This window comes from Natator depressus, chromosome 24 (assembly GCF_965152275.1).
Source record: "Natator depressus isolate rNatDep1 chromosome 24, rNatDep2.hap1, whole genome shotgun sequence".
In the NCBI taxonomy this organism is placed as follows: domain Eukaryota; kingdom Metazoa; phylum Chordata; order Testudines; family Cheloniidae; genus Natator; species Natator depressus.
In genome coordinates, this window is record NC_134257.1 from 647,878 (window position 1) to 673,983 (window position 26,106).

Sequence of the window (26,106 nt, forward strand, 5' to 3'; positions counted from 1 at the left end):
TCCAGGGCTGGGTCCCGCCGCGGGGGTGGCGCAGGCCAGTGAGAATCGCTGCTCCTAGAGTCTCTGGCATTGCAGTTTATTGTAGGAAACCATGAAAATACAGCGATTGCACAGTACAGACCCCATGAGACCCCACGGAAACTCTGGGAGCTCCCAGTGCCAGAGCCCAGGCCCCGAGAGGCCTCGGCCCTGCCATCCCCAGCCAGCCCAACGCCTGCCCCCTGCCCATGGCTCAGGCTAGGGAAGAATAGAAGCAGGTGGATTTGCTCCTTGGCGCTTTGCTGTTTGTGGAGGTGAAGCTGCACTAGCCCCCCTGTCCCCCGGAAGGAGGCGCGTGCAGGGCAGCGGGTGCAGACACTTCATGCCGGTGCCGTAGGGGCTTCGCAGGACAGGTGCAGCAGGGCAGGGCTGGGCCCACGTGGGGAGCTCCCCGCATGGCAGCGTGGGGGTCGGGGTGAAACCCCCTCCGTGCTCTCCCATCCTCCCTCGCACTTGACGGGATGTTTCCAGCAGGCCCCAGCCTCGGGAGGGAGCTTCATTCTGCAGCCTGGTGCCCTCCCAGCACCCCTCCGCCGTCACCCGCTCCCTCTGCAGAGCCGCGCTGAGGGAGCGGCAGGATGAGCCCAGATGCAGGGGGCAGGACGAGCCCTGGCTCTGGGCAGCAGCTGGGCTGGCTGGGTCAACGAGCCATGTCCACAATCACCCTGTGCCCAACCCAGCCCAACCTCCTCCGGCCCAGGGCCCAGCCCAGGGCTCAGGCAGCTCCCCAGCTCGGCCCCACCCAGCTCCCCCTCTCAGGCCCGGGCACAGCGGCTGGCTGCTGCGCCCTGGTCCATGTGGAAGGAGGATCTCGGGAACGTGACACTCACCCAGGCCCGGCCCATCCTCAGGCCAGAGCCTGGCAGGATGGGGGTTGGTTCAGGGGCACTGCCAGGCTCTGCCCGGTGCCCTCAGCGCCCACAGCTCAGACTCCAGGGTTAAATGTGCTGGAGAGGGCATCATTTCAGGTGGGAGCCCCTGGCAGGCCGTGGAGAGGAGCTGGGGGTGGGAGGGGAGAGGTTTTGGTGGGAGGGAGGTGAGGGGGAGCAGCAGGCCACAAACTTCCCCCCACAATCCAACAGAACAGGAAGGATTCACAAGCCCCGCATGGAGACGCTGGGGAACAGAGCCGGGCTCTCCTGGCCCCCGAGGTCTCAGCTCATGGCTGGGTCTCACGCTGGCAGGGGTCTGCCCTACGCCGCCCTTCTGTGGTCACTGCAGCCTGCGCTCCGGGCCTGGGGGCTGAGGCCCTAAACTGGCCCCATGTCAGAGCCTCGCTCCGCTCCCCGTCAGCTCTGCGGCCCCCCTCGTTAACCCCACAGGCCGGAGCTCAGTGCTCCCCAGAGCCAAACTCCCACGCCGGTCGGAGGGCAGGGCTCAGGCGGCTCCTCCTGGTGGCATGTCCGTGGCACGGAATCCCACTGCCGGCAGCTGGCCCCGGGGCCGATCCCCGGCCGGCATGTGCCAGGGCCGGCTCAGTCCAGCTTGGAGAGGCCCCCGATGGTCACTTTGCGCTCCTGTTTGCTGGCCACCAGCTCCTGCAGCTGCAGGGCCCCGCCCCCGATGAAGCAGAAGGCCGGGCAGACGGGGCCCGAGCAGTCCACGCCGCACTCCCACAGGCCACGGAAGGAGACAGCATCGTAGAAGCTCACCTTGCCCTGCTCGTAGTCCAGGCAGATGCCGATGCGGGGGGGCAGGGGGATGGTGCAGCCGCTGGGGTCGCGGGAGGTGAGGGCCGAGCCATGGGGCAGCAGGATCTTGCCCATGCCGATGGTCAGGAAGGCGTATGGGGGGGGCGCATCCACGGTGGCGTCCTCCGCCCCACTGTCATGCCCGCTGTCTGGGTCGTACCTGCCCGGCGGGAGGGGGAGCATGAGTGCATGGTGTGGACGGACACACAGACGGATCCGCCCTGAGAAGATCCCATCCCCTGGGGCACGGCAGCCTCAGACAGAGGGGGCTGAAGCCCCCCACGGTCTCTGCCCCTCTGCCCGGTTAGCATCCAGGCCCCTCCCTCGGGGAGCAGTAAAGCATGCCAAGGGCTTAGCCGGGTGTGGGTTGCGACAGAGGGAGGGGCCCAAGGGGATGCTGGGAGCTCCAGAGAACCTGCCCAAGGGCCTGGCGGTGTGATGGGAGCTCCAGCCCAAGGCCCACAGACCTGGGGGCATTGCTGGGCCCTGCCTCCCCCACCCCCAGCGTGGGTGGCCCAGCTTCTGCCCTCACCTGGGGCTCACCACGTCCTGCGGCACCTGGAACCATTCCTGCAGCTTGCTCTCCAGCCCCACGCCCACCTTGACCAGGTAGGAGCTGGGGTCCACGCAGCAGGCCCAGTAACTGCGGCCCTGCGTGACGGCCACGTCGCCGATGAGCAGGTCGATGGAGAGGTGGCAGCTGGTCATGAGGCGCTCAGCGGCAAAGAGCATGGGCAGGCCAGGTACACTACGCACGGCCCGCTGGTCCTTGCTGATGGCCAGGCGCTCCCGGTTGAAGCCCCAGCGGTTATCGAGGAAGAAGCTCAGGACTGAGAAGCGGGAGAGAACAGAGAGTGGGGAGGGGCTGAAAGACAGGGGGTGGCCCCACACCCCCACAGGCTCCTCTCCTGGAGGGACGCAGGGCATGTGGGACTACTCAGGGGCGCAGCAACCTGGGCTTCCCCCTAGCTGGGAGTCGCCACAACCCTGGGTCGAGTGCACGGGAGTCACAGACACTGACCGCTCACCGCACTTCCCCGTGCTGCGGCTCTGGGGCTGGGGCGACTCCCGAGGTGCAGCCCCATGGAGATCCCCAGGGCTGGCCTAGAGCCCTCCGTCTGCAGGTCACAAATGTGTGCCGTGGGAGGTGTGGGCAGGTAGGTCCCCCCAACCTGGCACAGACGGCGCTGGGGGGGTAACATAAGAACGGCCAGATTGGGTCAGACCAAGGGTCCATCTAGCCCAGTGTCCTGTCTTCCACAGTGGCCAGTGCCAGGTGCCCCAGAGGGAATGAACAGAACAGGGAATCACCAAGTGATCCATCCCCTGTCGCCCATTCCCAGCTTCTGGCAAACAGAAGGGAGGAAAGGTGGGTTAAAGATCATCAGTTCTCATAGTATCTAGATACTGAGGTTTTAGGCCTGCTTCTGAGTCCTCATCTTTCCTTATCCCTGTGCTGTATCACAGCCCCAGGGCATGAAATGCAACCACCGCTGGGGTTGGGTGCAGCAGCTGGTTGATAGCCAGATAGCAACCTTGTGCGGCGATTGCTTACCCAGTGCTGAAATGCAGCCATCTCTGGGGTGGGGCCCATCAGATGTTTAAATGTATATCAAAGTCTTTCGCAAAAAAATATAATTCCATGATTTCACTTCGAAAAAACTCAGGTTTTGGGTTAAAGCAGGTGGAGGGATGGGAGGGAGTACAGTATATAGTGAATGAAAGGTTGATTTAAAAAGTGTCAGAAAAATATTGTGAAAACAGGAAATTCCTATAATCTCATAAGAACGACCAGACTGGGTCAGACCAAGGGTCCATCCAGCCCAGTGTTCTGTCTGCCGACGGCGGCCACTGCCAGGTGCCCCAGAGGGAATGAACAGAACAGGGAATCGCCCAGTGATCCATCCCCTGTCACCCATTCCCAGCCTCTGGCAAACAGAGGCTAGGGACACCATCCCTGCCCATCCTGGCTCATAGCCATTGATGGACCTATCCTCCATGAATTTATCTAGTTCTTTTTTGAACCCTGGTAATGTCTTGGCCTTCACAACATCACCTGGCAAGGAGTTCCACAGGTTGACTGTGCGCTGTGTGAAGAAATACTTCCTTTTATTTGTTTTAAACCTGCTGCCCATTAATTTCATTTGGCGACCCCTAGTTCTTGTGTTATGAGAAGGAGTAAATAACACGTCCTGATTCACTTCTCCACACCTGTCACGATTTTATAGACCTCAATCATATCCCCCCTTAGTCGTCTCTTTTCCAAGCTGAAAATTCCCAGTCTTATTAATCTTCCCTCATATAAATATCCCTTACCTGGTGCAGGCGGTGTGTGCAGGTAGGTCCCCCCACACCTGGTGCAGGCAGAACAGGAGGGGATATCCCCTCACCCAGTGCGGGCGGCGTGTGCGGGTAGACCCCCCCCTCACCCGGTGCGGGCGGCGTGTGCGGGTAGATCCCCCCCCTCACCCGGTGCGGGCGGCGTGTGCGGGTAGATCCCCCCCCTCACCAGGTGTGGGCGGCGTGTGCCGGTAGATCCCCCCCCCACCCGGTGTGGGCGGCGTGTGCGGGTAGATCCCCCCTCACCCGGTGCGGGCGGCGTGTGCGGGTAGATCCCCCCTCACCCGGTGCGGGCGGCGTGTGCGGGTAGATCCCCCCCCCCACCCGGTGCGGACGGCGTGTGCGGGTAGATCCCCCCCCTCACCCGGTGCGGGCGGCGTGTGCGGGTAGATCCCCCCTCACCCGGTGCGGGCGGCGTGTGCGGGTAGATCCCCCCTCACCCGGTGCGCGCGGCGTGTGCGGGTAGACCCCCCCCTCACCCGGTGCGGGCAGCGTGTGCGGGTAGATCCCCCCTCACCCGGTGCGGGCGGCGTGTGCGGGTAGATCCCCCCCTCACCCGGTGCGGGCGGCATGTGCGGGTAGATCCCCCCCTCACCCGGTGCGGGCGGCGTGTGCGGGTAGATCCCCCCCTCACCCGGTGCGGGCGGCGTGTGCGGGTAGATCCCCCCTCACCCGGTGCGGGCGGCGTGTGCGGGTAGATCCCCCCCTCACCCGGTGCGGGCGGCGTGTGCGGGTAGATCCCCCCTCACCCGGTGCGGGCGGCGTGTGCGGGTAGATCCCCCCCTCACCCGGTGCGGGCGGCGTGTGCGGGTAGATCCCCCCTCACCCGGTGCGGGCGGCGTGTGCGGGTAGATCCCCCCCCTCACCCGGTGCGGGCGGCGTGTGCGGGTAGATCCCCCCCTCACCCGGTGCGGGCGGCGTGTGCGGGTAGATCCCCCCTCACCCGGTGCGGGCGGCGTGTGCGGGTAGATCCCCCCTCACCCGGTGCAGGCGGCGTGTGCGGGTAGACCCCCCCCTCACCCGGTGCGGGCGGCGTGTGCGGGTAGATCCCCCCCTCACCCGGTGCGGGCGGCGTGTGCGGGTAGACCCCCCCCCACCCGGTGCGGGCGGCGTGTGCGGGTAGACCCCCCCTCACCTGGTGCGGGTGGCGTGTGCAGGTAGATATCTTCGCTGTACTCCCCGAAGCCGGCCTTGTTGCAGCCCTTCACTCTCAGCACGTAGACGCTGTCCGTGTCCAGGTACTCCACCAGGGCGCTGGTGCCCCGCACTTCCTCGCGCCGCTGCCACAGCTTGAGCGCCTTGGCCTTGGCGTCGCTCTTGCGGTACTCCACGGTGAAGTGCCAGGCGGGCGGCGAGAGCTGGGGCAGGCGCCAGCACAGGAAGATCTGGTCGTAGGCGTAGGTGCGCTGCGTGTCGATCACCGGCGCCTCAGGGGCTGCAGGGAGAGACACAGGCTAAGTGAGCAGGCCCCACTTGGGGGGCAGGCGAGCGGCCAGACGCAGGGAGGGGGCATTCCGGACGGACGGACGCACAACCAGCAGGAGGCTAGGGGAATCTGACTGCCGAGAGCTCGTGTGGGCACCAGGGGGAGAGTCAGGGAGACGGGGCCAGGGGCTGCTGAGAGGCTCCAGGGACCAGGCGGACTGAGTGCAAGTGTGGGGAGAGAGAGGCAGGGAGGGAGCAGAGGCTGGAGACACAGGAGGGGATGAGGGGGAGCAGGGAACTGAAGGATGGAGCTGGGGATGGAACCGGGCACAGCGTGATGGAGGGTGGTGGCGGGGACTGGGCGGTGAGGGGTGGGGAGCTGGAACAGAGGGGAGAGAGGACGGAGGGATGGGACGAGGATAGTGGGGGATGGAGACACAGGGATGGAGGAATAGGGACAGGGATGGGTGGGAAGTGAGGGATGGGCACAGAAGGATGGAGTGGCAGATGGGGGGATGGAGACAGAAGCGAGGGATGGAGGGGTGGGGGTAGATGGGGGAGGGCACAGAAGCGAGGGATGGGGGCAAATGGGGGGCAGATGGGGGGTGGGCACAGAAGCGAGGGATGGGGGTCAGATAGGGGGCGGGCACAGAAGCGAGGGATGGGGGCAGATGGGGGCGGGCTCAGAAGCGAGGGATGGAGGGATGGGGGCAGATGGGGATGGGCACAGAAGCGAGGGATGGGGGCAGATGGGGAGCGGGCACAGAAGCGAGGGATGGGGGCAGATTGGGATGGGCACAGAAGCGAGGGATGGAGGGATGGGGGCAGATGGGGGCGGGCACAGAAGCGAGGGATGGGGGGCAGATGGGGGCGGGCACAGAAGCGATGGATGGGGGGATGGGGGCAGATGGGGGCGGGCTCAGAAGCGAGGGATGGAGGGCAGATGGGGGCGGGCACAGAAGCGAGGGATGGAGGGATGGGGGCAGATGGGGGGTGGGCACAGAAGCGAGGGATGGGGGATGGGGGCAGATGGGGGCGGGCTCAGAAGCGAGGGATGGAGGGCAGATGGGGGCGGGCACAGAAGCGAGGGATGGAGGGATGGGGGCAGATGGGGGGCGGGCACAGAAGCGAGGGATGGGGGATGGGGGCAGATGGGGGCGGGCACAGAAGCGAGGGATGGGGGGGCAGATGGGGGCGGGCACAGAAGCGAGGGATGGAGGGATGGGGCAGATGGGGGGCGAGCACAGAAGCAAGGGATGGGGGGATGGGGGCAGATGGGGGCGGGCACAGAAGCGAGGGATGGAAGGCAGATGGGGAATGGGCACAGAAGCGAGGGATGGAGGGATGGGGGCAGATGGGGAAGGGCACAGAAGCGAGGGATGGGGGGGCAGATGGGGGCGGGCACAGAAGCGAGGGATGGAGGGATGGGGGCAGATGGGGGGCGAGCACAGAAGCAAGGGATGGGGGGATGGGGGGCAGATGGGGGCGGGCACAGAAGCGAGGGATGGAAGGCAGATGGGGGGCGGGCACAGAAGCGAGGGATGGAGGGATGGGGGCAGATGGGGAAGGGCACAGAAGCGAGGGATGGGGGGGCAGATGGGGGCGGGCACAGAAGCGAGGGATGGAGGGATGGGGGCAGATGGGGGGCGAGCACAGAAGCAAGGGATGGGGGGATGGGGGGCAGATGGGGGCGGGCACAGAAGCGAGGGATGGAAGGCAGATGGGGAATGGGCACAGAAGCGAGGGATGGAGGGATGGGGGCAGATGGGGAAGGGCACAGAAGCGAGGGATGGGGGGGCAGATGGGGGCGGGCACAGAAGCGAGGGATGGAGGGATGGGGGCAGATGGGGGGCGAGCACAGAAGCAAGGGATGGGGGGATGGGGGGCAGATGGGGGCGGGCACAGAAGCGAGGGATGGAAGGCAGATGGGGAATGGGCACAGAAGCGAGGGATGGAGGGATGGGGGCAGATGGGGAAGGGCACAGAAGCGAGGGATGGAAGGCAGATGGGGGCGGGCACAGAAGCGAGGGATGGGAGGATGAATGGGGGAAGAGGACAGAGGGCTGGTCAGAGAGAGCAGGGGCAGCTCTAGGGGCGGGAGCGTGACTTGCCTCGGGTACTTCAGTGACGACTCAGCAGCGGCCATAGCCTATAAACAAACAGAGGTAGAAGCGAGTCTGAAAAGAGTCCCCAGCCGGTGCAGTGCAGGGCCCGGGGTGGGCACCTGCCCGTGGGGGAGGGCACCTGCCCTGCCCATGGGAGCGCTCCCCCGCAGGGAGTCCTGGCCCAGCCTGGCCCGGCTGGCTACTCACCCTTCTGCATCTGGCACAGGGTCCAGGTCCTGTTTGCTCACATCCAAGTCCCACCGCACAGGCCCTTGACCCCCAGCTTCCTACCCTCCGCCCCTGCCCTGCCCGCAGGGAGCCTGGAGCAAGGGTGGGGGCTGACGCTGGTTGAGCCCCATGGACTCTGGGGCCGTTTCCAGGGGACTCTGGGGGCTGCTGGGCCAGGGGACCCGTCTCCTGACTCTGCAGGGAGCCCCGAGCCTCCCTGGGTATTTCACATACCCTGCCTGCCCCCAGAGAGAGCAGCTTCCTGCCAGGAGGGGCCCCCTGGGTAGGGCAGGACAACGCGGTATCTGGGGACAGGACCCGAAGTGTGGGAGGCTTTGCGGGAGCCCATGAGGCCACTTCCCCCACAGGTCTCTCTCCAGCAGCTGCCAGCCCCTGACCCAGCTCCACACAGAAGGGAGGTGTGGGGGTCAGGCTGCCAGACAGGAGCTCCTCCCACTCCAGACAAAGCTCCTCCCACTCCAGCTGCCAGGCAGGGAGCTCCTCCCCCTCCAGACAGAGCTCCTCCCCCTGCAGGGTGCCAGACAGAGAGCTTCTCCCGCTGCAGGGTGCTTGGCAGGAAGCTCCTTCCACTCTGCACACAGCTCCTCCCTCTCCAGGAAAGCAGAGAGAAAGCTCCTCCCTCTCAGCATAGAGCTCCTCCCCATCCAGGAAGCCCCTCCCCTCATTCCAGAACTCCTCCCACACAGCCCAGAGCTCCTCTCCCTAAAGGAAGCCACAGAGGAAGCTCCTCCCCCTCAGCCCAGAGCTCCTCCCCTGTGGCTGGTCGTAGGTCTCCGGCTGTCATGTTTACCTTTGATAAAGGTCAGGTCCGTGAGCAGCTTCATCTCTCTGCCGAGGTCCAGCTGGAAGCGGCTGAAGGACGAAGTGGCGGCAGGCCGGAAGCTCTGCAGCGAGTCTGTGGCCCTGACGATCCTGCGGCGACAGGAGATTCAGGCGTTGGTGCAACGGGCCCCGGTAAGGGGCTCCCGGTGGCACCAGTGCCCAGTCCTACTCACGCACCAGCATGGGGGCTCCCGGCAATTGAGCCCCGAGTCCTTCCCGCTAGCCCACAGAGGTGGAAGGCTCCTCCTGCATGTGTCCCACTGCACTGGGAGATGGGGACAACGCATCAGCCAGATCCCTGGCCCCAGGAGACCCCCTGCGGCGCCCACAGAACCACAGACGATCAGGGTTGGAAGGGACCTCAGGAGGGTCTCGTCCCACCCCCTGCTCAAAGCAGGGCCCACCCCAACGAAATCAGAGGGAATGGTACCTGCTGTGCAGCTGCTTGGCTGCCTGGACAAAGCAGGGGTGGTCGGTCTCCTTCAGCACCTCCTGGGCGTAGCCCACCATGCCCGAGTTCTCCAGCATGGCCCGGTGCTCCTGGATCTGGTGGTGCAGGCTGGCCAGCCGCTCCTGCTGGGACTCCTGGATGGCCTGCAGCAGGGCCGTCTGCTTCTCCTCCAGCACCGTGCACAGGCCCCGTATCAGCTGGGAAACCTCTTCCTTGGCCTGGGACCCATTCACCTGCCCGACCAGAGCAGAGTCACCATGGGGCCTCCCTCCACACAGGAGCCCCGCTGCCTCGGGGCTTTGGCACCTGGCCTGGGGGTGCCCTGGGGATGGAGCACAGTGCTGGGACACCTCCTGCCCTCGCCCCAGAGGGGTGAAGCAGCGTCCCCTCCCCCAGCCCTGGCAGTGCCCCTTGCTGGCGCCCCCCGCTCACCTCGGTGTGCTTCACTGTCTCCTCCAGCTCCGCGATCTGCATCTGCACCGTGTCCTGGCTGCTCAGGATGTAGGTGAGGCTCTTCGTCAGCTTCTCCTACACGGGCAGCGTGGGCAAATGAGACACACAGGCCGCTCACCTCGCACCGTCCAGTCCACGGGGAGGGGGTCGGGGTGGGGGGGCTCTGAACCCAGCCACCTGGGTGTGCACATTGAACAAGCCGGGCCCCACGCCTGGGCCAACGTGCACAGTCCATGAGGGTGGCGGCGGGTTTACAAAGGGACCTGACCCCCGGACACTGCATGCACCCCACTCACTGCATCCCCCGTTGCATGCACCTTGCTCACTGCATCTCCCCACTGCATGCACCTCGTTCACTGATTCCCCCCCACGACATGTACCCCATTCACTGCATCCCCCCCCACTGCATGCACCTTGCTCACTGCATGTCTCATCTGCACCCTGCACTGCTGGTACTGGACCCCCACCCTGTGCATGCCCTATTGATCTGCACATCCCCAGCTCTGCGAGGGGATTCCCCCCTCAGGGTACATCCCACTCGTGTTGCCGAGCTCTGACAGAGAGACAGTCCTCCCTTCCTGCCAATCCCCCATCTGCACCTGACCCTCTCTGCCATGGAGACCCGCGCCCCACCCTGCCCATGCCCCAAGTGCCAGCACAAAGCTCCCCACCACCCATACTCCATCTGCACCCCCCAGCTCTGGCCTGGGAAGCCCCGGTGCGTCCCTTACCCGCAGGGCCTGGTAGGCGCTCAGCACAGGCGTGATCTTGTGGCTGGCGTGAGTGCGGCGCACACGGCACAGCGGGCACACCAGCCGCTGGCAGGTCTTGCAGTAGTGAGTCACCTCCTCCTTGTGCTCCGGACACATCAGACCCTGCGCAGCAAGACCCACCTTCAGCAACAGGGCTCGGCGCCCTGCTTTCCAGCCAGCACCCCCCACCCAGCCAGTGGGTGTCAGCATCCCCCTCCCCATTCAGTGACACCCCCCTCCCCACTCAGTGCCCCAGGTGCCATTCAGTGACCCCCTCCCCTCCCAGCTGCCTCAGCATCCCCCTTCCATCCACGTGCCCCCTGATCTCGGCACCCCCACCCAGTGTCCCTGGCATCAGGTCCCCTGCCAGCATGCAGGGGTGCGACACCGGGGCTGGCACCGCCCTGCACGCCTCCAGATGGACAAGATGCATGGAACCCCCCCCGCCTGTCTCCACCCCAGCCGCCCATACAGCAGCGACCAGAGGCCCTTTCACCTCGGAGCCATGTTCAGGTGCCCGCTGGCCCCTGCTCTGGGCACAAGGCGGGTGACGTTGGGCCCAGACACACCACCCCCTCCCCCACCGAGTCCCAGCGCCCAGACCTCTCCCCAGCCATGCCCCAGGGCACAGGGCCCAGCCTGGGGACTGCTCACATCCGGGCCTAGCTGGAGCCTGGCCAGGGACGCCCGGGCAGCCCCTACCTTGGGCCGGAAGTTGAGGGTGGGCGGCGTGGGCTCGTGCTGGGCCTTCTGGGTGCCCCAGGGGTGGTAAAGCTTGAAGCACTCGTTGCAGAAGCTCGACTTGCACTCGGTGCAGCCCTTGGTGGCCTCCAGCGGGGGAGGTTTGCAGAACTGGCACACGATGGCGGTGCTGATGTTGATGGTCTGGCGGTACCGCTCCACGACCCGCTCCAGCGTCAGGTTCCGAAACAGGTTGCCCAGGCCCCGCTCGCCCAGGTCCACATCCCGCTGGCAGGACGGGCACGGGAAGCTGACAGTCTGGGGGTGCACGGCCCCCCGCTTCCGGCCCGGGTAGGTGCCAAACCCTGGGGGACCCCAGAAGCCTGTCACATGACATTCAGCCCTGCCACAGCCGACCCCTCCCCGCCACAGCCATTAACCCTCCAGCCATGGCTGCCATCACCCTGCCACGGCCACGAACCCTCGCCACGGCCATCACCCCCCTGCCATGGCCGTCTCCTACCCACCCCCGCCATGGCCCCCACCCCCGCCCTCTGCCCCTTGCACAGAGACCTCAGGCCTGGTTACCCTCCCAGGCCCCGCGGCCTCTTCCTGGCCCCTGACTGAGCTTCCCCAGTGAATTCCTGCATCGAGATGCACAGACTCCTCCCACTCTGCCAAGGGGGATCAGGAGCCTTCTGCTCCCAATGCACTCTGGGGGTTTCCCAGGGCTCAGAGGATGTGGAAGCTGCATCCCCCAGACCCTAGAAGCAGGGTCCTCCTCTGGCAGGGCTGGGGATCCCAGGACGTGCCGCTCTGTCCCCACCTGACTTGAGGAGCCGATCCAAGCGGTCGGGTTTGGGGACGACCCTGCGGCCCATGCGGGGGCTGCGGGTGGCCGGTGTGGAGGCAGGCGAGGTGGGCTCCGAACTGGGGTCACAGCAGATGTAGCCATGCTGCACGAGGATCTCACTGGCACAGACGTGGCAGACATTGTGCATGCAGGGCAGGGCCAGCGGCTGCTTGTACATCTCCTTGCAGACAGGGCAGATCAGCTCCCGTTCCATGTTCTTCATGCTGGTCTGGAGAGGGGCCAAGGAGAAAGGTCACAACTGCCCCTCTAGGAACTGCCTTTCCCCACCCCCACCAGAGGGGGTGCTGGGGCTCAGTCCTGACCCGGGAGCGCCATGCTGGCAGCCGCATGGGGGAGCCTTTGCTGGGCAGGTATTACAGCCACTCCCCAGGGGGGCCCCTCCCATCCCCCCAGTCTCACAGCCGTTCGTCCCAGAAACAGCTGCCAACTGGCCGCTTTCAGCAGGTAACAAGAGGTGCCAGGTTCCCTGCAGGTGCTCAGCTGGCTCCAGAACCTGCCCAGCCAGCCCCCAGCTAGGTGCTTGGTCCCCGATTCCTCCAGGCTGGCCAGCCTGCCACGCGCTCCCATGGGCTCTGACCCCAGCTCCCCAGGCTGCTCCTTCTCCATTCCCTGGCCCTCAGAGCAGAGCTCGGGGCATTTCCCAGAAGGACCCTGGTTTCCACACTGCGCTTTGCATTCGGAACGGTGGCAGAATTTGCTGCTTCGTTAGAGGGTCTGGGGCACGCTGCTTCCCCCTAAACGCCCCCTCCCCACCCCCATTGCACACACCGGGCCTGTTCGCTGCGGGTTTGCTCTGCAATCGCCCACCCAGCCCCCAAACCCGTCCAGTTCCAACCCAGAAAGAGCGAAATCCCGGCTCTGCTTGTGGCCCAAGGGACCAAGGGAAGGGCCTGATGCGGGCCCCGGAGCCAGTCCCAGGGCAGGCCCCAAGTCCAGGTGCGTTGTCCTGAGGAGCCCACAAGCTGCCAAGTCCCCCAGAGGGGCAAAGAGCCTCCCCCCGGCCCAAAACACACAGCTCCCTCTGCCCCAAGCCCCATTCAAGGGCCGTCCGCTCCTGGCTAGGCTGCCCCTGCGGCTGCCCCTTGTGTGGCTGGCATCTGCCAGGTGCATCTGCCCAGTTTGGTGCACACCGCAGACACGCACGCACACACCCCTACCTCGCTGCTGCACAATACCCTGGGGATTGAGGCAGCCAGCAAGTCTGCAGCCTGCCAGGCCATCCATCTCTGGCCCGGAGGGGCCGAGGACAAAGCCCAGACAGTCCCCCTGCTCCCAGACCCCCGGCGGGGGAGCTGTCAGCTGGCCAGGGCCCGCACTCACCTTGCTGCATCTCTTGGATGCCATCTCTGCCTCCGGAGAAGGGGCGCAGACGGCACAAAGCGAGGGGGGGAGGGAGGAGGAGGGGAGATGGTGAAGGGAGGGGCAGGGGGAGAAGGGGGCAGGGCAGAGACAGAAGCTGGACTGGGCCCTGCTGCTGCTGCCTGGCATCCAGCCCTGGGCGCTCCTGCATAGGGTTGCCATGGAGACTGAGAGCTGCATGGATGCTCGGGATCCTTCTCAGCCCCTGGGGAAGGAGGGTCCAGGGCTGGGATGGAGGCGAATGGGGAGCCCCGGGGGCCTCTCACCCCCAGAAGCAGCTGGTCTGGTTCCTGCTCACCCCCCTCCCATGCCACCACCATCACACTATCTCTCTACCCCACCCCCGTGCATTGCACGCCCATCCCCCATACACTACACACCCAGTGAGCCCTGTGCATTGCACACCCGAGTATCCTTTGCACTGCACAATCTTCCTCCCGGCCCCTGCACGCCCCATCCCCGTGCAATGCACACCGATCACCCCCGTGCATTGCACACCCCCATGCGTCCCATACCCATACCCCCCATCACGGGGCGTGCCCCCCGCCCCCCCGCCCGAGGAGCCAGCTCCCAGCCGCTCACACTGATCCGGACGAGCGCATCCATGATGGAGGTGAAGGTCTGCAGCTCCTCGCCCTCCGCCATGGCTCCGGCCGCCCCCGGCCGGGCTCCGGTCCCGACGGCAGCGCGGCGGCGGCGAACACCCCACGCTGCGGCGGGGGGGCGCACGGAGGAGCCGAGCTGAGGCAGGGAGCGGTGCGCATGCTCCCGGGGTAGGGGCGAGGGGCTGGCACGTGGAGGGGGGGCACGGCTGCCCCCCTGCGCCCGCAGACAGAGGAGGGGGCTGGCACCCTCGGGGCAGGGCTGCCCCTCGTGTGCCAGGGGGCAGCAGCCAGTGCCGGGGAGGGGAGAGCGGGGCAGAGGCAGCCTGGCTGGAGTTACTAGCCCAGCATCACGGAGACTGGCCCATCGCCTGCACACCCCCTGACACCAGGACGCCCACCCCCTCAGCTCAGTCCCTTTGGGGATCTGGGGCCCCGTGAAAGCACCTCCCTGCCGCGGTCCACACCCCTGTGCAACGCCAGACGTATGACCTGAGAGCCAGGCTCTCCCATCCTCGCTGGGGATCTCGCACCAACGGAGAGGGGAGTTTGGCTGCCAGCACGGCCGCTGGGTAGTGCCCGCTGTCGTGGGGGTTGGCTACAACGGGGACTCTTGCTGGGAGCCGGTCTGATTTGTTCCCCAGACCTGTCGAAGAGCTCTGAGCAGCTCGGAAGCTTGTTTCTCACCCACAGACTCTGGTCCAGTAAAAGATGTTCCCTCCCCCACCTCATCTCTCTTGATTCCACAGGCCTTGTCTTCCCTAGGAAAAAGGTGTGTTTTAACCCCTGGTGCCTAGCCCTCGGCTCCCCCTGGGCTTTCCCTCGACCCACTCGACGGCTGTCCGTCCGCACTGTGAACGTGATACAAGCTATACACTGTTTGCCAATGTGGACATGGCCTAGGGGCTGCCAAGCTGCTGCGCTGTGTGTCTCTCCAGCCCCGGGCTGTGCAGAGCCAGAGCAGAAGGAAAAAGGCCCTGTGAGTGGCAGCCCAGGCCCGGTAAGGAGAGGATTGAAAACTTGAGGCACGCTCTGGGGTCCAGACGTCATGGCACGAGCTCCATGTTACGGTATTTTCCACTGAATGCATCCGATGCAGTGAGCTGTAGCTCAGGAAAGCTTATGCTCAAATAAATTGGTTGGTCTCTAAGGTGCCACAAGTCCTCCTGTTCTTTTTGCGGATACAGACTGACACGGCTGCCCCTCTGAAATGTTATAACGGAGTTGTCTGGGCTGGAAGATGCCCGCACCCAGGGGCACTGCTAGAACAGTGAGTCACCGGAGAGCCGTAATGGGCCTCTTCGTGCAGCAGTTAACGCCCAGACCCTGAGCAGGGCCCAAAGGGGAGAAACGGGGACAGGGGAGGGGATGGGGAGCCGGTGAAAGCCACTTCGGGGCCGAGGGCATTGGCCACAGCATGGGAGGCACCAGACATGTGATCTGCTGCTCCCAGCCCCACTGCTTCCAGCCCCCAGCCCCACTGCTCCCAACCCCTTTGCTCCCAGCCCCACTGCTCCCAGCCCCCAGCCCCACTGCTCCCAGCCCCTTTGCTCCCAGCCCCACTGCTGTGCCCCCTCCACCACCATGGCTAGTGCAGACAGGTCTCTGTATCCACCCGTCTGTCCACCCCTCGGTCTATGTCTGCCTGTCCGTCCTGCGCCTCGGTGGGCACAGACAGGTCCCACCCCAGTGCACAGGGCCCCACAGCCCCAGACCCCTCCCCCCCAAGAGCAGGGTGCTGGAGCAATGTGTACAGTGCGGTGCTGAGCCATTGAGCCAAACTTCCCCTGGATATGCTGGAAACCACTTCGAGGCATGGGGGTGCGGCACCCCCCGGTCCAGCCCCTACACCCATAAGGGCCGGAGGGGAGGGAGCTCTGCCAGGCTAGAAGAGTGGGGGCGCTTGAGGATAACTGCAACGTCTACGTCCAGCCTCCAGGGGGCGCTGCATTACAAGGCTCTGCACATGCGCACGGAATCGCACAACGCGTGTTGCATCGTCGGCTCTCGGCCGCCAGGCGGACCCAGCGATCACTGGAACCCCGTAGGGGCTGCGCATGCGCAAAAGACTCACCACTCGCTCACTGCCGCGTCCCTTCCCGAGCAGCCTCGGCCTCGCGCGTGCGCAGTGCGGCTCTCCGTGCCGGGTTGGCCGCGCGTGCGCAGGAGGCCGGGTCGGCGGGTTTGGGTCTCAGAACGGACGGGTCGGCAGCGGCGTCTTGCGGGGCACCATGGGTAACGGGGGTGGGGGCGAGGTTTGGTGCCCCAGGCGGGGGGGTCTGGGGGCGCCCGGGGGTGCAGGGCGGGGGGGGGGTGAGGTGCCCCGGGCGGGGGGGCCCTGGGGGGCAGGGGGGGTGAGGTTTGGTGCCCCAGGTGGGGGAGGCTGGGGGTGTCTGCCAGGGGAGGTGCCCGGGGGGGGTCTGGGGGTGCAGGGCGGGGGGGGGTGAGGTGCCCCGGGCAGGGGGGGTGAGGTTTGGTGCCCCAGGTGGGGGGTCTGGGGGTGCCTGCCAGGGGAGGTGCCCGGGGGGGTCTGGGGGTGCAGGGCGGGGGGGGGGTGAGGTGCCCTAGGCGGGGGGCCCTGGGGGGGCAGGGGGGGTGAGGTTTGGTGCCCCAGATGGGGGGTCTGGGGGTGCCTGCCAGGGGAGGTGCCCGGGGGGGTCTGGGGGTGCAGGGCGGGGGGGGGGTGAGGTGCCCCGGGCTGGGGGGGCAGGGGGGGTGAGGTTTGGTGCCCCAGGTGGGGGGTCTGGGGGTGCCTGCCAGGGGAGGTGCCCGGGGGGGTCTGGGGGTGCAGGGCGGGGGGGGGGTGAGGTGCCCTAGGCGGGGGACCCTGGGGGGGCAGGGGGGGTGAGGTTTGGTGCCCCAGATGGGGGGTCTGGGGGTGCCTGCCAGGGGAGGTGCCCGGGGGGGTCTGGGGGTGCCTGGGGGTGCAGGGTGGGGGGGGTGAGGTGCCCCAGGTGGGGGTGCCTGGGGGTGCAGGGCGGGGGGGGTGAGGTGCCCCAGGCGGGGGGGTCTGGGGGTGCAGGGCGGGGGGGTGAGGTGCCCCAGGTGGGGGGGTCTGGGGGTGCCTGCTGGGGGGGTGAGGTGCCCCAGGCGGGGGGGTCTGGGAGTGCCTGCCAGGGGAGGTGCCTGGGGGGGGTCTGGGGGTGCAGGGCAGGGGGGGTGAGGTGCCCCAGGCGGGGGGCCCTGGGGGGAAGGGGGGGTGATGTTTGGTGCCCCAGGCAGGGGGGTCTGGGGGTGCCTGCCAGGGGAGGTGCCCGGGGGGGTCTGGGGGCGCAGGGTGGGGCGGTGTGGTGCCCGGGGGGGGTGAGGTGTCCCAGGTGGCCCCCGTGCTCACAGGGGGCTGCTGGCACCTGGCTGCCCGGGCACTAGGGGCAGGGCTGCTGCACAGCACACAGCTCGTGTGGCGCCCATCACCCTGGCGACCGGGCGCCGCGTGGCCTCTCACACAGCAGCGTGAGCCGGCCCGTGGCTGCAGCAGCCCCACAGGGGTGGCTGCGGGTTGCTGGGGAGGGCCCGGCAGTGGCCCAGCGCCCCATTGTGTGGTTCTTGCTCTGTCCCCAGCCGTGGGCACAGGCACGTCCCTGGCGCTCTCCTCGCTCCTCTCCCTGCTGCTCTTCACTGGGATGCAGATGTACAGCAAGCAGCTGGCCTCCACCGAGTGGCTGACCATCCAGGGCGGGCTGCTGGGATCCGCGCTCTTCATCTTCTCCCTCACCGTATCCTTTGGAACATGGGGGGGGTGGGATGGGGGGAGACTTGAGCTGGGGCGGACCTTGCGCTGCCTCCTCAGGGGCAGCTGCCTCCCTTCCTTTCCTTAACTCTGGCTCCAGGCCTTCAACAACCTGGAGAGTCTGGTCTTCGGCAAAGGGTTCCAAGCCAAAATATTCCCGGAGAGTAAGTGCCCAGCCCTGCCCGAGAGGGGGAGGGGGAGGGGGTGGGGGTGTCACATCCATAGCTCCCAGGTAATTAAAAGAAACAGCAAGATCCAAGAGGATGCAAGCAGAGGGCGGGGGGGTCTGATTATTCCTGAGACCCTGGGTCTGCAGGGAGCTGCCCTGCTGAGAGTCCAGTGCTGAACTGAGCAGACGCGCTGCCCCGCCTTTGGGACCCCAGCCCTGCCCTGGGAAAATCCTCCCCATGCTGCACTCCCAGTGGGACCCTAACCCTGCTCTGGGGTTCCCACGTGCTGCTCCCCGCCAAGGGACCCTAACCCTGCTCTACTGGGGGAGGGTTCCCACTTGCTGCTCCTCCCCTTGGGGGAGGCTGGCTGGCCAATGCAGCATGCCCAGGGCAGACACTCACTGCCTCTCACATTTCTCCCCTTCTCTCTTTTGCTCCAGTTCTCGTCTGTCTTTTACTCGCTCTCTTTGCATCAGGCCTCATCCACAGAGTGTGTGTGACCACCTGGTATGTAGAAAGCCTATCCCAGGGTGGTAGCAGGGAACAGGTACCCTCAGTCTTGGAGTGGGGAGAGGGCATTGCCCTGGGGAGCACCAACATCCAGCCCCTCCTCTAAGAAGGTGCTGTCAGGGCTGAAGAGACCTGCTGGGCCTTACTGAGCTCCTTTCCTGAGCTGGTGGTGCTGCCCCTGTACTAGGCAAGGGGTTGCAGGGCCAGCGGGGCTGCTCCCCGGCTGGGCATGGGGCTGGCAGGGCTGCTGCTGTGCCAGGCGAGGGGTGGCAGGTCCATTCCCCGGCTGGTAACAAAGCACATAAGAATTGCATGACTGGCTCTGACTCCTGGTCCATCTTGCCCAGGAGTCTGTCTCCACCAGGCTAGTGCCAGTTGCTTCAGAGGAAGGTGGTGTGGGATAAGCTGCGCCCAGCCTGGTCTCTAATAGCTGGAGCTCATGTGGGGAGCAGGTATGGGCAAGAGATGGTGCTGACTGGCCTGCCCTCCTCTCTCCTCCCAGCTTCATCTTCTCCATGATTGCCCTCTACTACATCAATAAGATTTCCTCCACACTCTACCAGTCTGCAGCACCCATGGCAGCGCCCGCCAAGGCCATTGGCAAAGGCAAGAAGAGGAATTGATGCCCCCATGACCCCTCCCATCCAGCCTGCCCGGGACTCTGGGGTACCCAATAAAACGGTCTCTTTGTAACCTCTGGTCAGTAGCTCCTGTGGGTTCCTTGGCCTCAGTGACTGGGCATGCCTGCTCCCCTTGCCCAGGGCCCAGCTCCCCTGCACGTTCACGCCAGGGCGAGGTGCTGGCTGCGGGTGGCCGGCTGAGGTCTGTCTTTGTGTCCGACAGGCAGCAGGGGCCACTCTACACAAACTGCCGACAGTGTGGTGGCTTCATCCTGTGCAATAGCCAGCAGTGTTCAGCAGGGGGCACTGTGATATTGGCAGTAATTCTGCGTGTCCAGGAGGTGACACACAACACCGGTTGAACACATGGGCAGCACAGGCCACGGCCACTGGGTGGCGCTGCCTTCTGTCGCCCTGCAAACCCCAGGCTGCTCGGCCTGCCCCCCATGAATCCTCCAGCCCCCTGGGAACAGCTCGTTCCTCAGGAGAAGAGGGGTCAGCGGAGGTCACTGCCTCCAGGCTGCAATTAATCGCATTCCGGGGGAATCCAGTCCCTGCTCTGTTTATTCTCTAACAGACCTAGCACTCCTACCTGGGAGGCAGGCAGGGGCCCCGGGCTGTGGAGTTCCTGATGACTGGGACCTTCCCAAGAGCCAGCACCGCCCCCCTGTGACTCGCCTCCCCAGGAGCAAGGATGGGCTGCCCCATCTTTAGCTCCAAGCTTGTGATGTTTAGGATCCCAGCAGCAGCCCTCAGCCAACAGCTGCAAAACCCATTGGCAGTCCTAGCCCCCTCCCCCTCCAGTTCTCTTCTAGGGACATCTCCCTTCCTTGTTACCAGCCTCTGCAAAGCAGTGTGTATAGGGCAGGGGTTCTCAAACTGCGGGTTGGGACCCCTCAGCGGGTCAGGAGGTTATTACATGGGGGGTCACGAGCTGATAGCCTGAACCCCAAACCCCACTTTGCCTCCAGCATTTATAATGGTGTTAAATATATAAAAAAGTATTTTTAATTTATAAGGGGGGTCGCACTCAGAGGCTTGCTGTGTGAAAGGCGTCACCAGTACAAAAGTTTGAGCACCCCTGGTATAGGGCGACCATATTTCCCAAAGGGAAAATGGGACACTGCGTGGGGCTGGCCTGACCTCCTCTCCCTGCACGGGGCTGGTCTGAGCCGATTGTCTGAGCCCTGCCTCCTCCCCAGGCAGGGCTGGATTTGCTCCCTCCCCCCCACATGATCCTCCACACTTGATCAGTTGTCAAGGGCAAATGGGACAAATGCCCACTTTTGCCAGAAAAGTCAGGATGGCTGATACAGGTCTTCAAGAAGGGCCTGTGGCAGTCAGAATGGGATGTATGGTCACCCTAGGGGTGTAGCAGAGACGCGGTGTACCATAAACTGCATTGAAACGATTCCGCAGACGGGAGCCAAATCACACTTACTGTGCCCGAGGGGAGCTGGGAACAGCTGAGCCCTGCTGGCTGCTGCTGACTCAGTGTGTGGCCCCAGGCCTTGGCTGCACCTGTGTCTGCTACCCACCTGCAGTGATCACAGGCTCTCACCCTGAGGGGGGGAGGGGGGGGCTGTAGGGATTAACGGTCTGTTCCAGAGGGGATGGGATGGGAGCAGCCGGTGGGCGGCCTCCTGCAGTCAGGCTCTTTGCAGAGGGCAGCGTAAGGCCAAACCTTCCTCTCCCCTTGGAGTCAGAGAGGTGTGGGGGGCATCTGACTGAAGCAGGCCTGCTGGACAAAGAGTCTGTCTGCCTGGGACAGCCCAGACAAGCTGTGACTCAGCTGGGGGAGGAGAGCGGGTCTGTCCTGCTGAGTGCTGTCTGGGTTGGGATAGAACCTGGCAGCCCCCCTTTGCCCAGCTGCAGGTAGTGTCAATGTGCTGACTCTGTCTGTCTAGACCTGCAAGGCGAGGAAGAGCCTAGCAGGGCCGGGCAGGTAGGCGCATGCCCTGGCTCCAGCAGGGGTTTAGTATGTGGCTGGTGCATATGTGCAGCATCTCCAAGTGGGTCATGGCTGCAGCTGGTAGAGGGTGGGCGAGTGTTCCCAGTCGCCTGGAGAGCCCATTCCCCCAGGGCTGAGCTGTCGCTCCCCAGAGCCTCTGCCCCCTGCGTTTGTCCAGGGGACAGGAGCTCCCGGCCGGCCCCAGGAGCTGGGGTCCCTCCAGGGCCATAGGACGATGACTCCAGAGCCTCTCTGGCGGGGCAGAGGTGTGGCCATTGGCTAGGAGGGACCGACCCTCATCTCCCTGCCCTGGCCAGGTGCCACGCCCTATTCAGGAGCATATCGCTCACTGTTCCTGGTCCCGCTTTGCTCCAGCTGCTGGGCCAGGCCCACGAGATGCTGGTATGCCAGCGTCTTCCAAGAGGCAAAGCATTTACTCAGGCTCCTGTGCCAGCACTTGGCAGGAGAACAAAGGCACCTTCCCACCCCCTTCCTCCCAGCACATTCCCCAGTCCTGCCATATCCCTGGCCCACAGGGGCAGATGGGAGCCTCTCCCTGTGCAGGGTGGGTCCAGGCGGCCAGGAGACTGCCAGGCCCTAAGCTGCTGTCAGTCCTGGGATCATGGAGCTGTTCCTGGCCTCTCCAGGTAGTAGGGGTGTCCCTGCCTGGCTGGAGCTGACCCTCCCTGCCCCCCCCAAAGCTATACAGCTCAGCCAGGGGCCTTGTGCCTCGACACTCTCCCCTGCGGACTGGCTCACTTCCCCTACTCTGAGGCTTCTTGCTTGGCATTGAAGCTGAGGGGGAAGAGAGCAGAGATCCAACAGTCCTCCTCCCCGCCTGGGCTGGGGCCACAGTGCCTGGGCGAGGGGGCTTGAGTGATGGGGGCAGGGACTCCAGCCTAGGCCCAGTGGGTGCTGCAGGCCCTAGGGCCGGACTGGAGCAATGCTGGGGGGGTGTCACTGATGCAGGCCCCTGCTGTCCTATCTCGGGGGTGAATTGGGCCCACCAGCAGAGCCCCTGGGCCAAGGGAGAGGCAGCCCTGTGTCAGTTCCAGGCCTGGTGTGTAGAGACAGCAGAGCCAGGCCTGAGCCTGCTCTCTGGGACACGCTCCCCCGTGTTTGGTTTGTCAGAAGTCTGGGCTGGGCCAAGCTCCGGGGCTCAGGGGAGCTGTTGGAAAAGGGAAGTTATGGCAACCTGACCCCTACACAGCGGCTGGTGATGGGGCAGCAGAGGTCCCAGCCAGTCCCAGGCAGCTATCAGCTGGCAACAGAGAGAATGGGGGCAGGCCCCTGCTGTGCCTCTGGCCCTTCCCTGAGCATGGCCAAGTGGCACTCAAGCTGCAGCCCAGTCCTACTGGGGGGAGTTGTTCCATCCAAGCCCCCTAGTCCCTTCAGATGCAGCCAGATGGGAGGTCTGCAGTGCCCCAGGGCCAATAGGCTCAGCTCCAGGTGCTGGTGGCTCAAAGGGAGGGAGCGTGGGGGGAGAGGGTCAAGAGCCAGCAGGACTTTAGGCCGTGCCCCTAGTTCTCTGAGCAGGGACTGTCTCCCATGCATGTGCAGCACCTGGCACAGCGGGGCCGGACCCTGACTGGGGCTTCAGTGCTGCAGCGATATCTCAGCAGGGAGGGGGAGTCCCTTTACCTGCTGCTGGGAGATCCCCCTCCTCTGCCTGGGCCCCACAAGGCAGGCTGGGGAGCTGCAGGAATGCCTCGGGCTGGAGGGTTTGGCTGGGCTCAAGAGGGGACACAGTAATTGTGTGAGGGGGGAGGAATGGGTGGATCTGTGCTCATGCTCTCTGCCAGAGGGTGAGTGGGGGTCCCAGGCTGCAGGAGGAGACATTGCCTTTGGCCTGGGAGGCTGGGCTCTGTCCCACTAATTAGATGCATCCGATGAAGTGAGCTGTAGCTCAGGAAAGCTCATGCTCAAATAAATTGGTTAGTCTCTAAGGTGCCACAAGTACTCCTTTTCTTTTTGCGGATACAGACTAACACGGCTGTTACTCTGAAACTAATTAGCTGCACATTCTTGCGGAGATGCCCTGGGGCCAGGTGAGGGGCCAGGCTGCAGCTGATGGAGCCTTCCCCTCCTCCTCCCCCCCATTGCTGTCCTGGATGATGTGTGAGCCACTCAGTCCCCCTGCCTGGGGGTTACATGCACCCTTGGAGCCATCAGGGCTGGAGGCACCAGGCCCATCCCTGCACTGCAGTGGGGGGGGGCCCTCACCCACATACCCCGAGGGCATTTCGCATCTGTACCAGTGAGTTGCAGACAGGAGGGAGGGGCCGCCATCCCAACACCCCGTCTCTGCCTGCCAGGACTCCCTCCCTCTCCCAGGTCAGGTGTGCACCCCCCCACCCCATGGCTGCTGTCCCCTCCATCCCTGGCTCTCACCGGACAAGGAGGAAACCAGATGTTTCCTGCTGCTGCTGCCTCTTTGCTCCCAGCCGTGACAAACAAGGAATCCGGCTGCTTCCTCTGGGGCTGGCTGGGAGCCCCAGGAAACAAGCAGGCAAAACAGGCAACGTGGGATGGGGAGGCAGCTAGGGGTCCTGCTAAGGGCCCCCTTTGTCCCCCCCCTCCCCGAACCCAGAGGCACAGGCACCACTGCAACCCAGGGCAGGATCTCGTGGGCCCAGGGCATCACGAGCACTCTGGGCATGGCGGGGCCTCAGGTGCAGGGCACTGCTGCAACCCCCCCACCCCATCTCTCCGCCAAAGGGTCTCAGGGCTGGGGTCTCTGGCGGGGGCTGTGCTGCCCCCGTGGGGCCTGGGCAGGAGTTGTGGAGCTCTGCACCCCGTGACCAGCTCTCCCTGCAGTTCCTGCTGTTGGGATGGCGGCGGCCGCTGCCCTTGACTCCCAGACCTTCCTGTGCGTCACCCTGCCCTGTGTCAGTGAGAACACGCAAGGCACCCGTTCCAAGTGCCCTGTGACCGGGGCCTGGCTTCGCTTCCCAGGGAGAGGTGGGCAGGGAGGTCGCTAGCCTCCCCCACACACAGCCGGTGCCAGGCAGCTCCACCAACTCTCTGCAGTGCCAAGGAGCCAGGCAGCCTCCGTGCAGGGCTGGGGGACCCTGAGCTCAGGATGCTGAGGCTATAAACCTGGTACTTGCAAGAGCATCCAGTACTGCGTTAGGGACCTGCAGGGCAGGATGGGTCACCCAGTGCCAGGGAACGGGAGGGCAGTGTGAGGCAGGAGGGGCCAGTGTGGGGCACCGAATTCCAGGGTGGAGGGGTAGGGAGGGACACCTGTGGGGGCAAGGCTGGGCACCCAGTTCCAGAGGTGGGGGAATTATTAGATTAGATGGTCCAGTGCCTTGTGACACGACACAAGCCAGTGTTTCCACATTTCTTGCTCCTTTCATAGACCCATAGGAATGTGGGGCTGGAAGGGACCTCACAAAGTCATCAAGTCCAGGCCCCTGCGCTGAGGCAGGACCAAGTCCACCTAGACCATCCCTGACAGGGGTTTGTCCAACCTGTTCTTAAAATCCCCTGGTCATGGGGATTCCACAACCCCCCTCGGATACCTGTACCAGAGCTTAACTCCCCTGAGAGTTAGGAAGTTTTTCCTAGCTAACCTAAATCTCCCTTGCTGTGGATTAAGCCCATCACTGCTTGTCGTACCTTCAGTGGATGTGGAGAACAATTGATAAGAACGGCCTTACTGGGTCAGACCAATCGTCCATCTAGCCCAGTGTCTTCCGACAGTGGCCACTGCCAGGTGCCCCAGAGGGAATGAACTGAACAGGGAATCATCAAGTGATCCATCCCCTGATGCCCATTCCCAGCTCTTTATAAGAGCCCTTAACACAGTGGTTTTCAAACTTTTTATATTGGTGACCCCTTTCACGCAGCAAAACTCTTGAGTGTGACCCCGCTTATAAATTCAAAATGGGGGGGGTAATTTAATGGGGGCTTGGGGCTGTCAGCCCCACAGAGCTGACAGCTGGTGACCCCCGTGTAACCACCTTGTGGGTTACGACCCCGTTTGAGCGCTCCTGCCTTAACGGAGATGCTGGCTGTTCTCAGGTCCCGCTCCTCAGTCGGCTTTTCCCAAGACTGATCAGGCCCCGTTTTAAATCTTTCCTCCATCCTACGTCCGTTTTTTTTAACCTTCAGTCAGGTTTGTTGCTCTCCACAGGCCTCTCCCCAATTTGTCCCCATCTTTCCTGATGTGTGGTGCTCGGAACTGGACACAGTTCTCCAGCTGAGACCTTAGCAGTGCTGAGGAGAGCAGGACAATTATCTCCGGTTAATACAGCCCAGAATAGAAGCAGCCTTTTTGCAACTGCTTCACACTGTTGACTCACCTTCAATTTGTGACCCCCTCTAACCCCCAGATCCTTTGCGCAGTCCTGCCTTCTAGCCAATTAGTCCCCATTTTGTAGCTGGGCATTTTAATTTCCCTTCCTAAGTGAAGTACTTGGCACTTGTCTTTATTGAATTTCAGCTTTTTGATTTCAGACCAGTTCTGTAATTCTCTTGTAGCCTGTTTCCATGACAGCGACATCTTTCTCCCCGGGTTCCTTATGTCACCTGTTGTCCTCCTCTTTTCAGTCCCCCCCAAGCGGTACCTGTTCAAGGCCTTGTCTAGAAATACACTTTTTTTTTTTACCTGCCCAAATCACTTCAGCCTTCTTCCTCAGATCGTTGTCTCTGCAGTCTGCTGGCCAGTCTCGTGCAGCGCCATTGTCAGCTGCTTACCCCGCAGAAGGCGCCCAGTGCCCTCCGGGCACCCCTGGATGGAACACGCTGACTTACCCGCTGGGAGCCTGCAGCATTTGCCAAGTTTCAGAAGCACGGGCCAGCGTGGGGCTCCCACGAACACTGCATCCCTACGTGGAGCTCCTTGCAAAAGCGGACCAGTTGGGGCACCAGGTGAGGCACCGGATCCGAGGGGGGGCACCCAGTCCTAGTGATGGGGAAAGGGGGGCACCCAGCCCGCAGGGTGCAGAGTCCAGTGCGGTGGCACCTAGTGCAAAGGGGTGGAGTGCGGCAGGGCAGGGGGCTCCCAGTGGTGGGGGGCAGGGCAAGGGGAGAGCCCGGGGGCAGGGGGCTGCCGGGGGTGAGGGGCAGGGCAAGGGGAGCACCTGGGGGTGGGGGCGGGGTGGGGGGCAGTGCAAGGGGAGAGCCCGGGGGCGGGGATGGGGGAGGGGTGGGGGGCAGGGCAAGGGGAGGGCCCGGGGGCGGGGGCAGGGGGCTCCCAGTGGTGGGGGGCAGGGCAAGGTGGGGCGGGGTGGGGGGGAGCGCCCGGTCCCTAGTGGCTCAGGCCGGCCCAGGCT

General features: G+C 64.5%; 2 protein-coding genes across 5 annotated transcripts; one reads left to right on the plus strand and one right to left on the minus strand.

The window, feature by feature from the left end:
* Positions 1–20: 20 nt before the first annotated feature.
* On the minus strand, positions 21–25,728 carry TRIM46 (tripartite motif containing 46). Of its 3 annotated transcripts, none has more exons than XM_074938130.1 (10): positions 13,824–13,975; positions 11,835–12,090; positions 11,030–11,373; positions 10,307–10,450; positions 9,555–9,650; positions 9,102–9,355; positions 8,640–8,761; positions 5,206–5,505; positions 2,263–2,560; positions 21–1,890 (listed from the first exon to the last, which is right to left on the minus strand). In XM_074938130.1, the coding sequence occupies exons 1-10, from the start codon at positions 13,884–13,886 to the stop codon at positions 1,515–1,517; spliced, it is 2,253 nt and encodes a 750-aa protein (XP_074794231.1). In that variant the 5' UTR covers positions 13,887–13,975; the 3' UTR covers positions 21–1,514. The 3 variants fall into 3 exon arrangements, with proteins under 3 accessions (XP_074794231.1, XP_074794230.1, XP_074794232.1); XM_074938129.1 differs by lacking the exon at positions 13,824–13,975 and adding an exon at positions 13,203–13,241; XM_074938131.1 differs by lacking the exon at positions 13,824–13,975 and adding an exon at positions 25,440–25,728 and having other exon boundaries at positions 22–1,890.
* On the plus strand, positions 15,901–25,655 carry KRTCAP2 (keratinocyte associated protein 2). 2 transcript variants are annotated; one of them, XM_074938133.1, is made up of 6 exons: positions 15,901–16,078; positions 17,405–17,559; positions 17,674–17,737; positions 18,184–18,250; positions 18,756–18,919; positions 25,471–25,655. In XM_074938133.1, exons 1-5 carry the CDS (start codon positions 15,901–15,903, stop codon positions 18,874–18,876), a joined length of 585 nt encoding a protein of 194 aa, XP_074794234.1. In that variant the 3' UTR covers positions 18,877–18,919; positions 25,471–25,655. The 2 variants fall into 2 exon arrangements, with proteins under 2 accessions (XP_074794234.1, XP_074794233.1); XM_074938132.1 differs by lacking the exon at positions 25,471–25,655 and having other exon boundaries at positions 18,756–18,949.
* Positions 25,729–26,106: the final 378 nt, after the last annotated feature.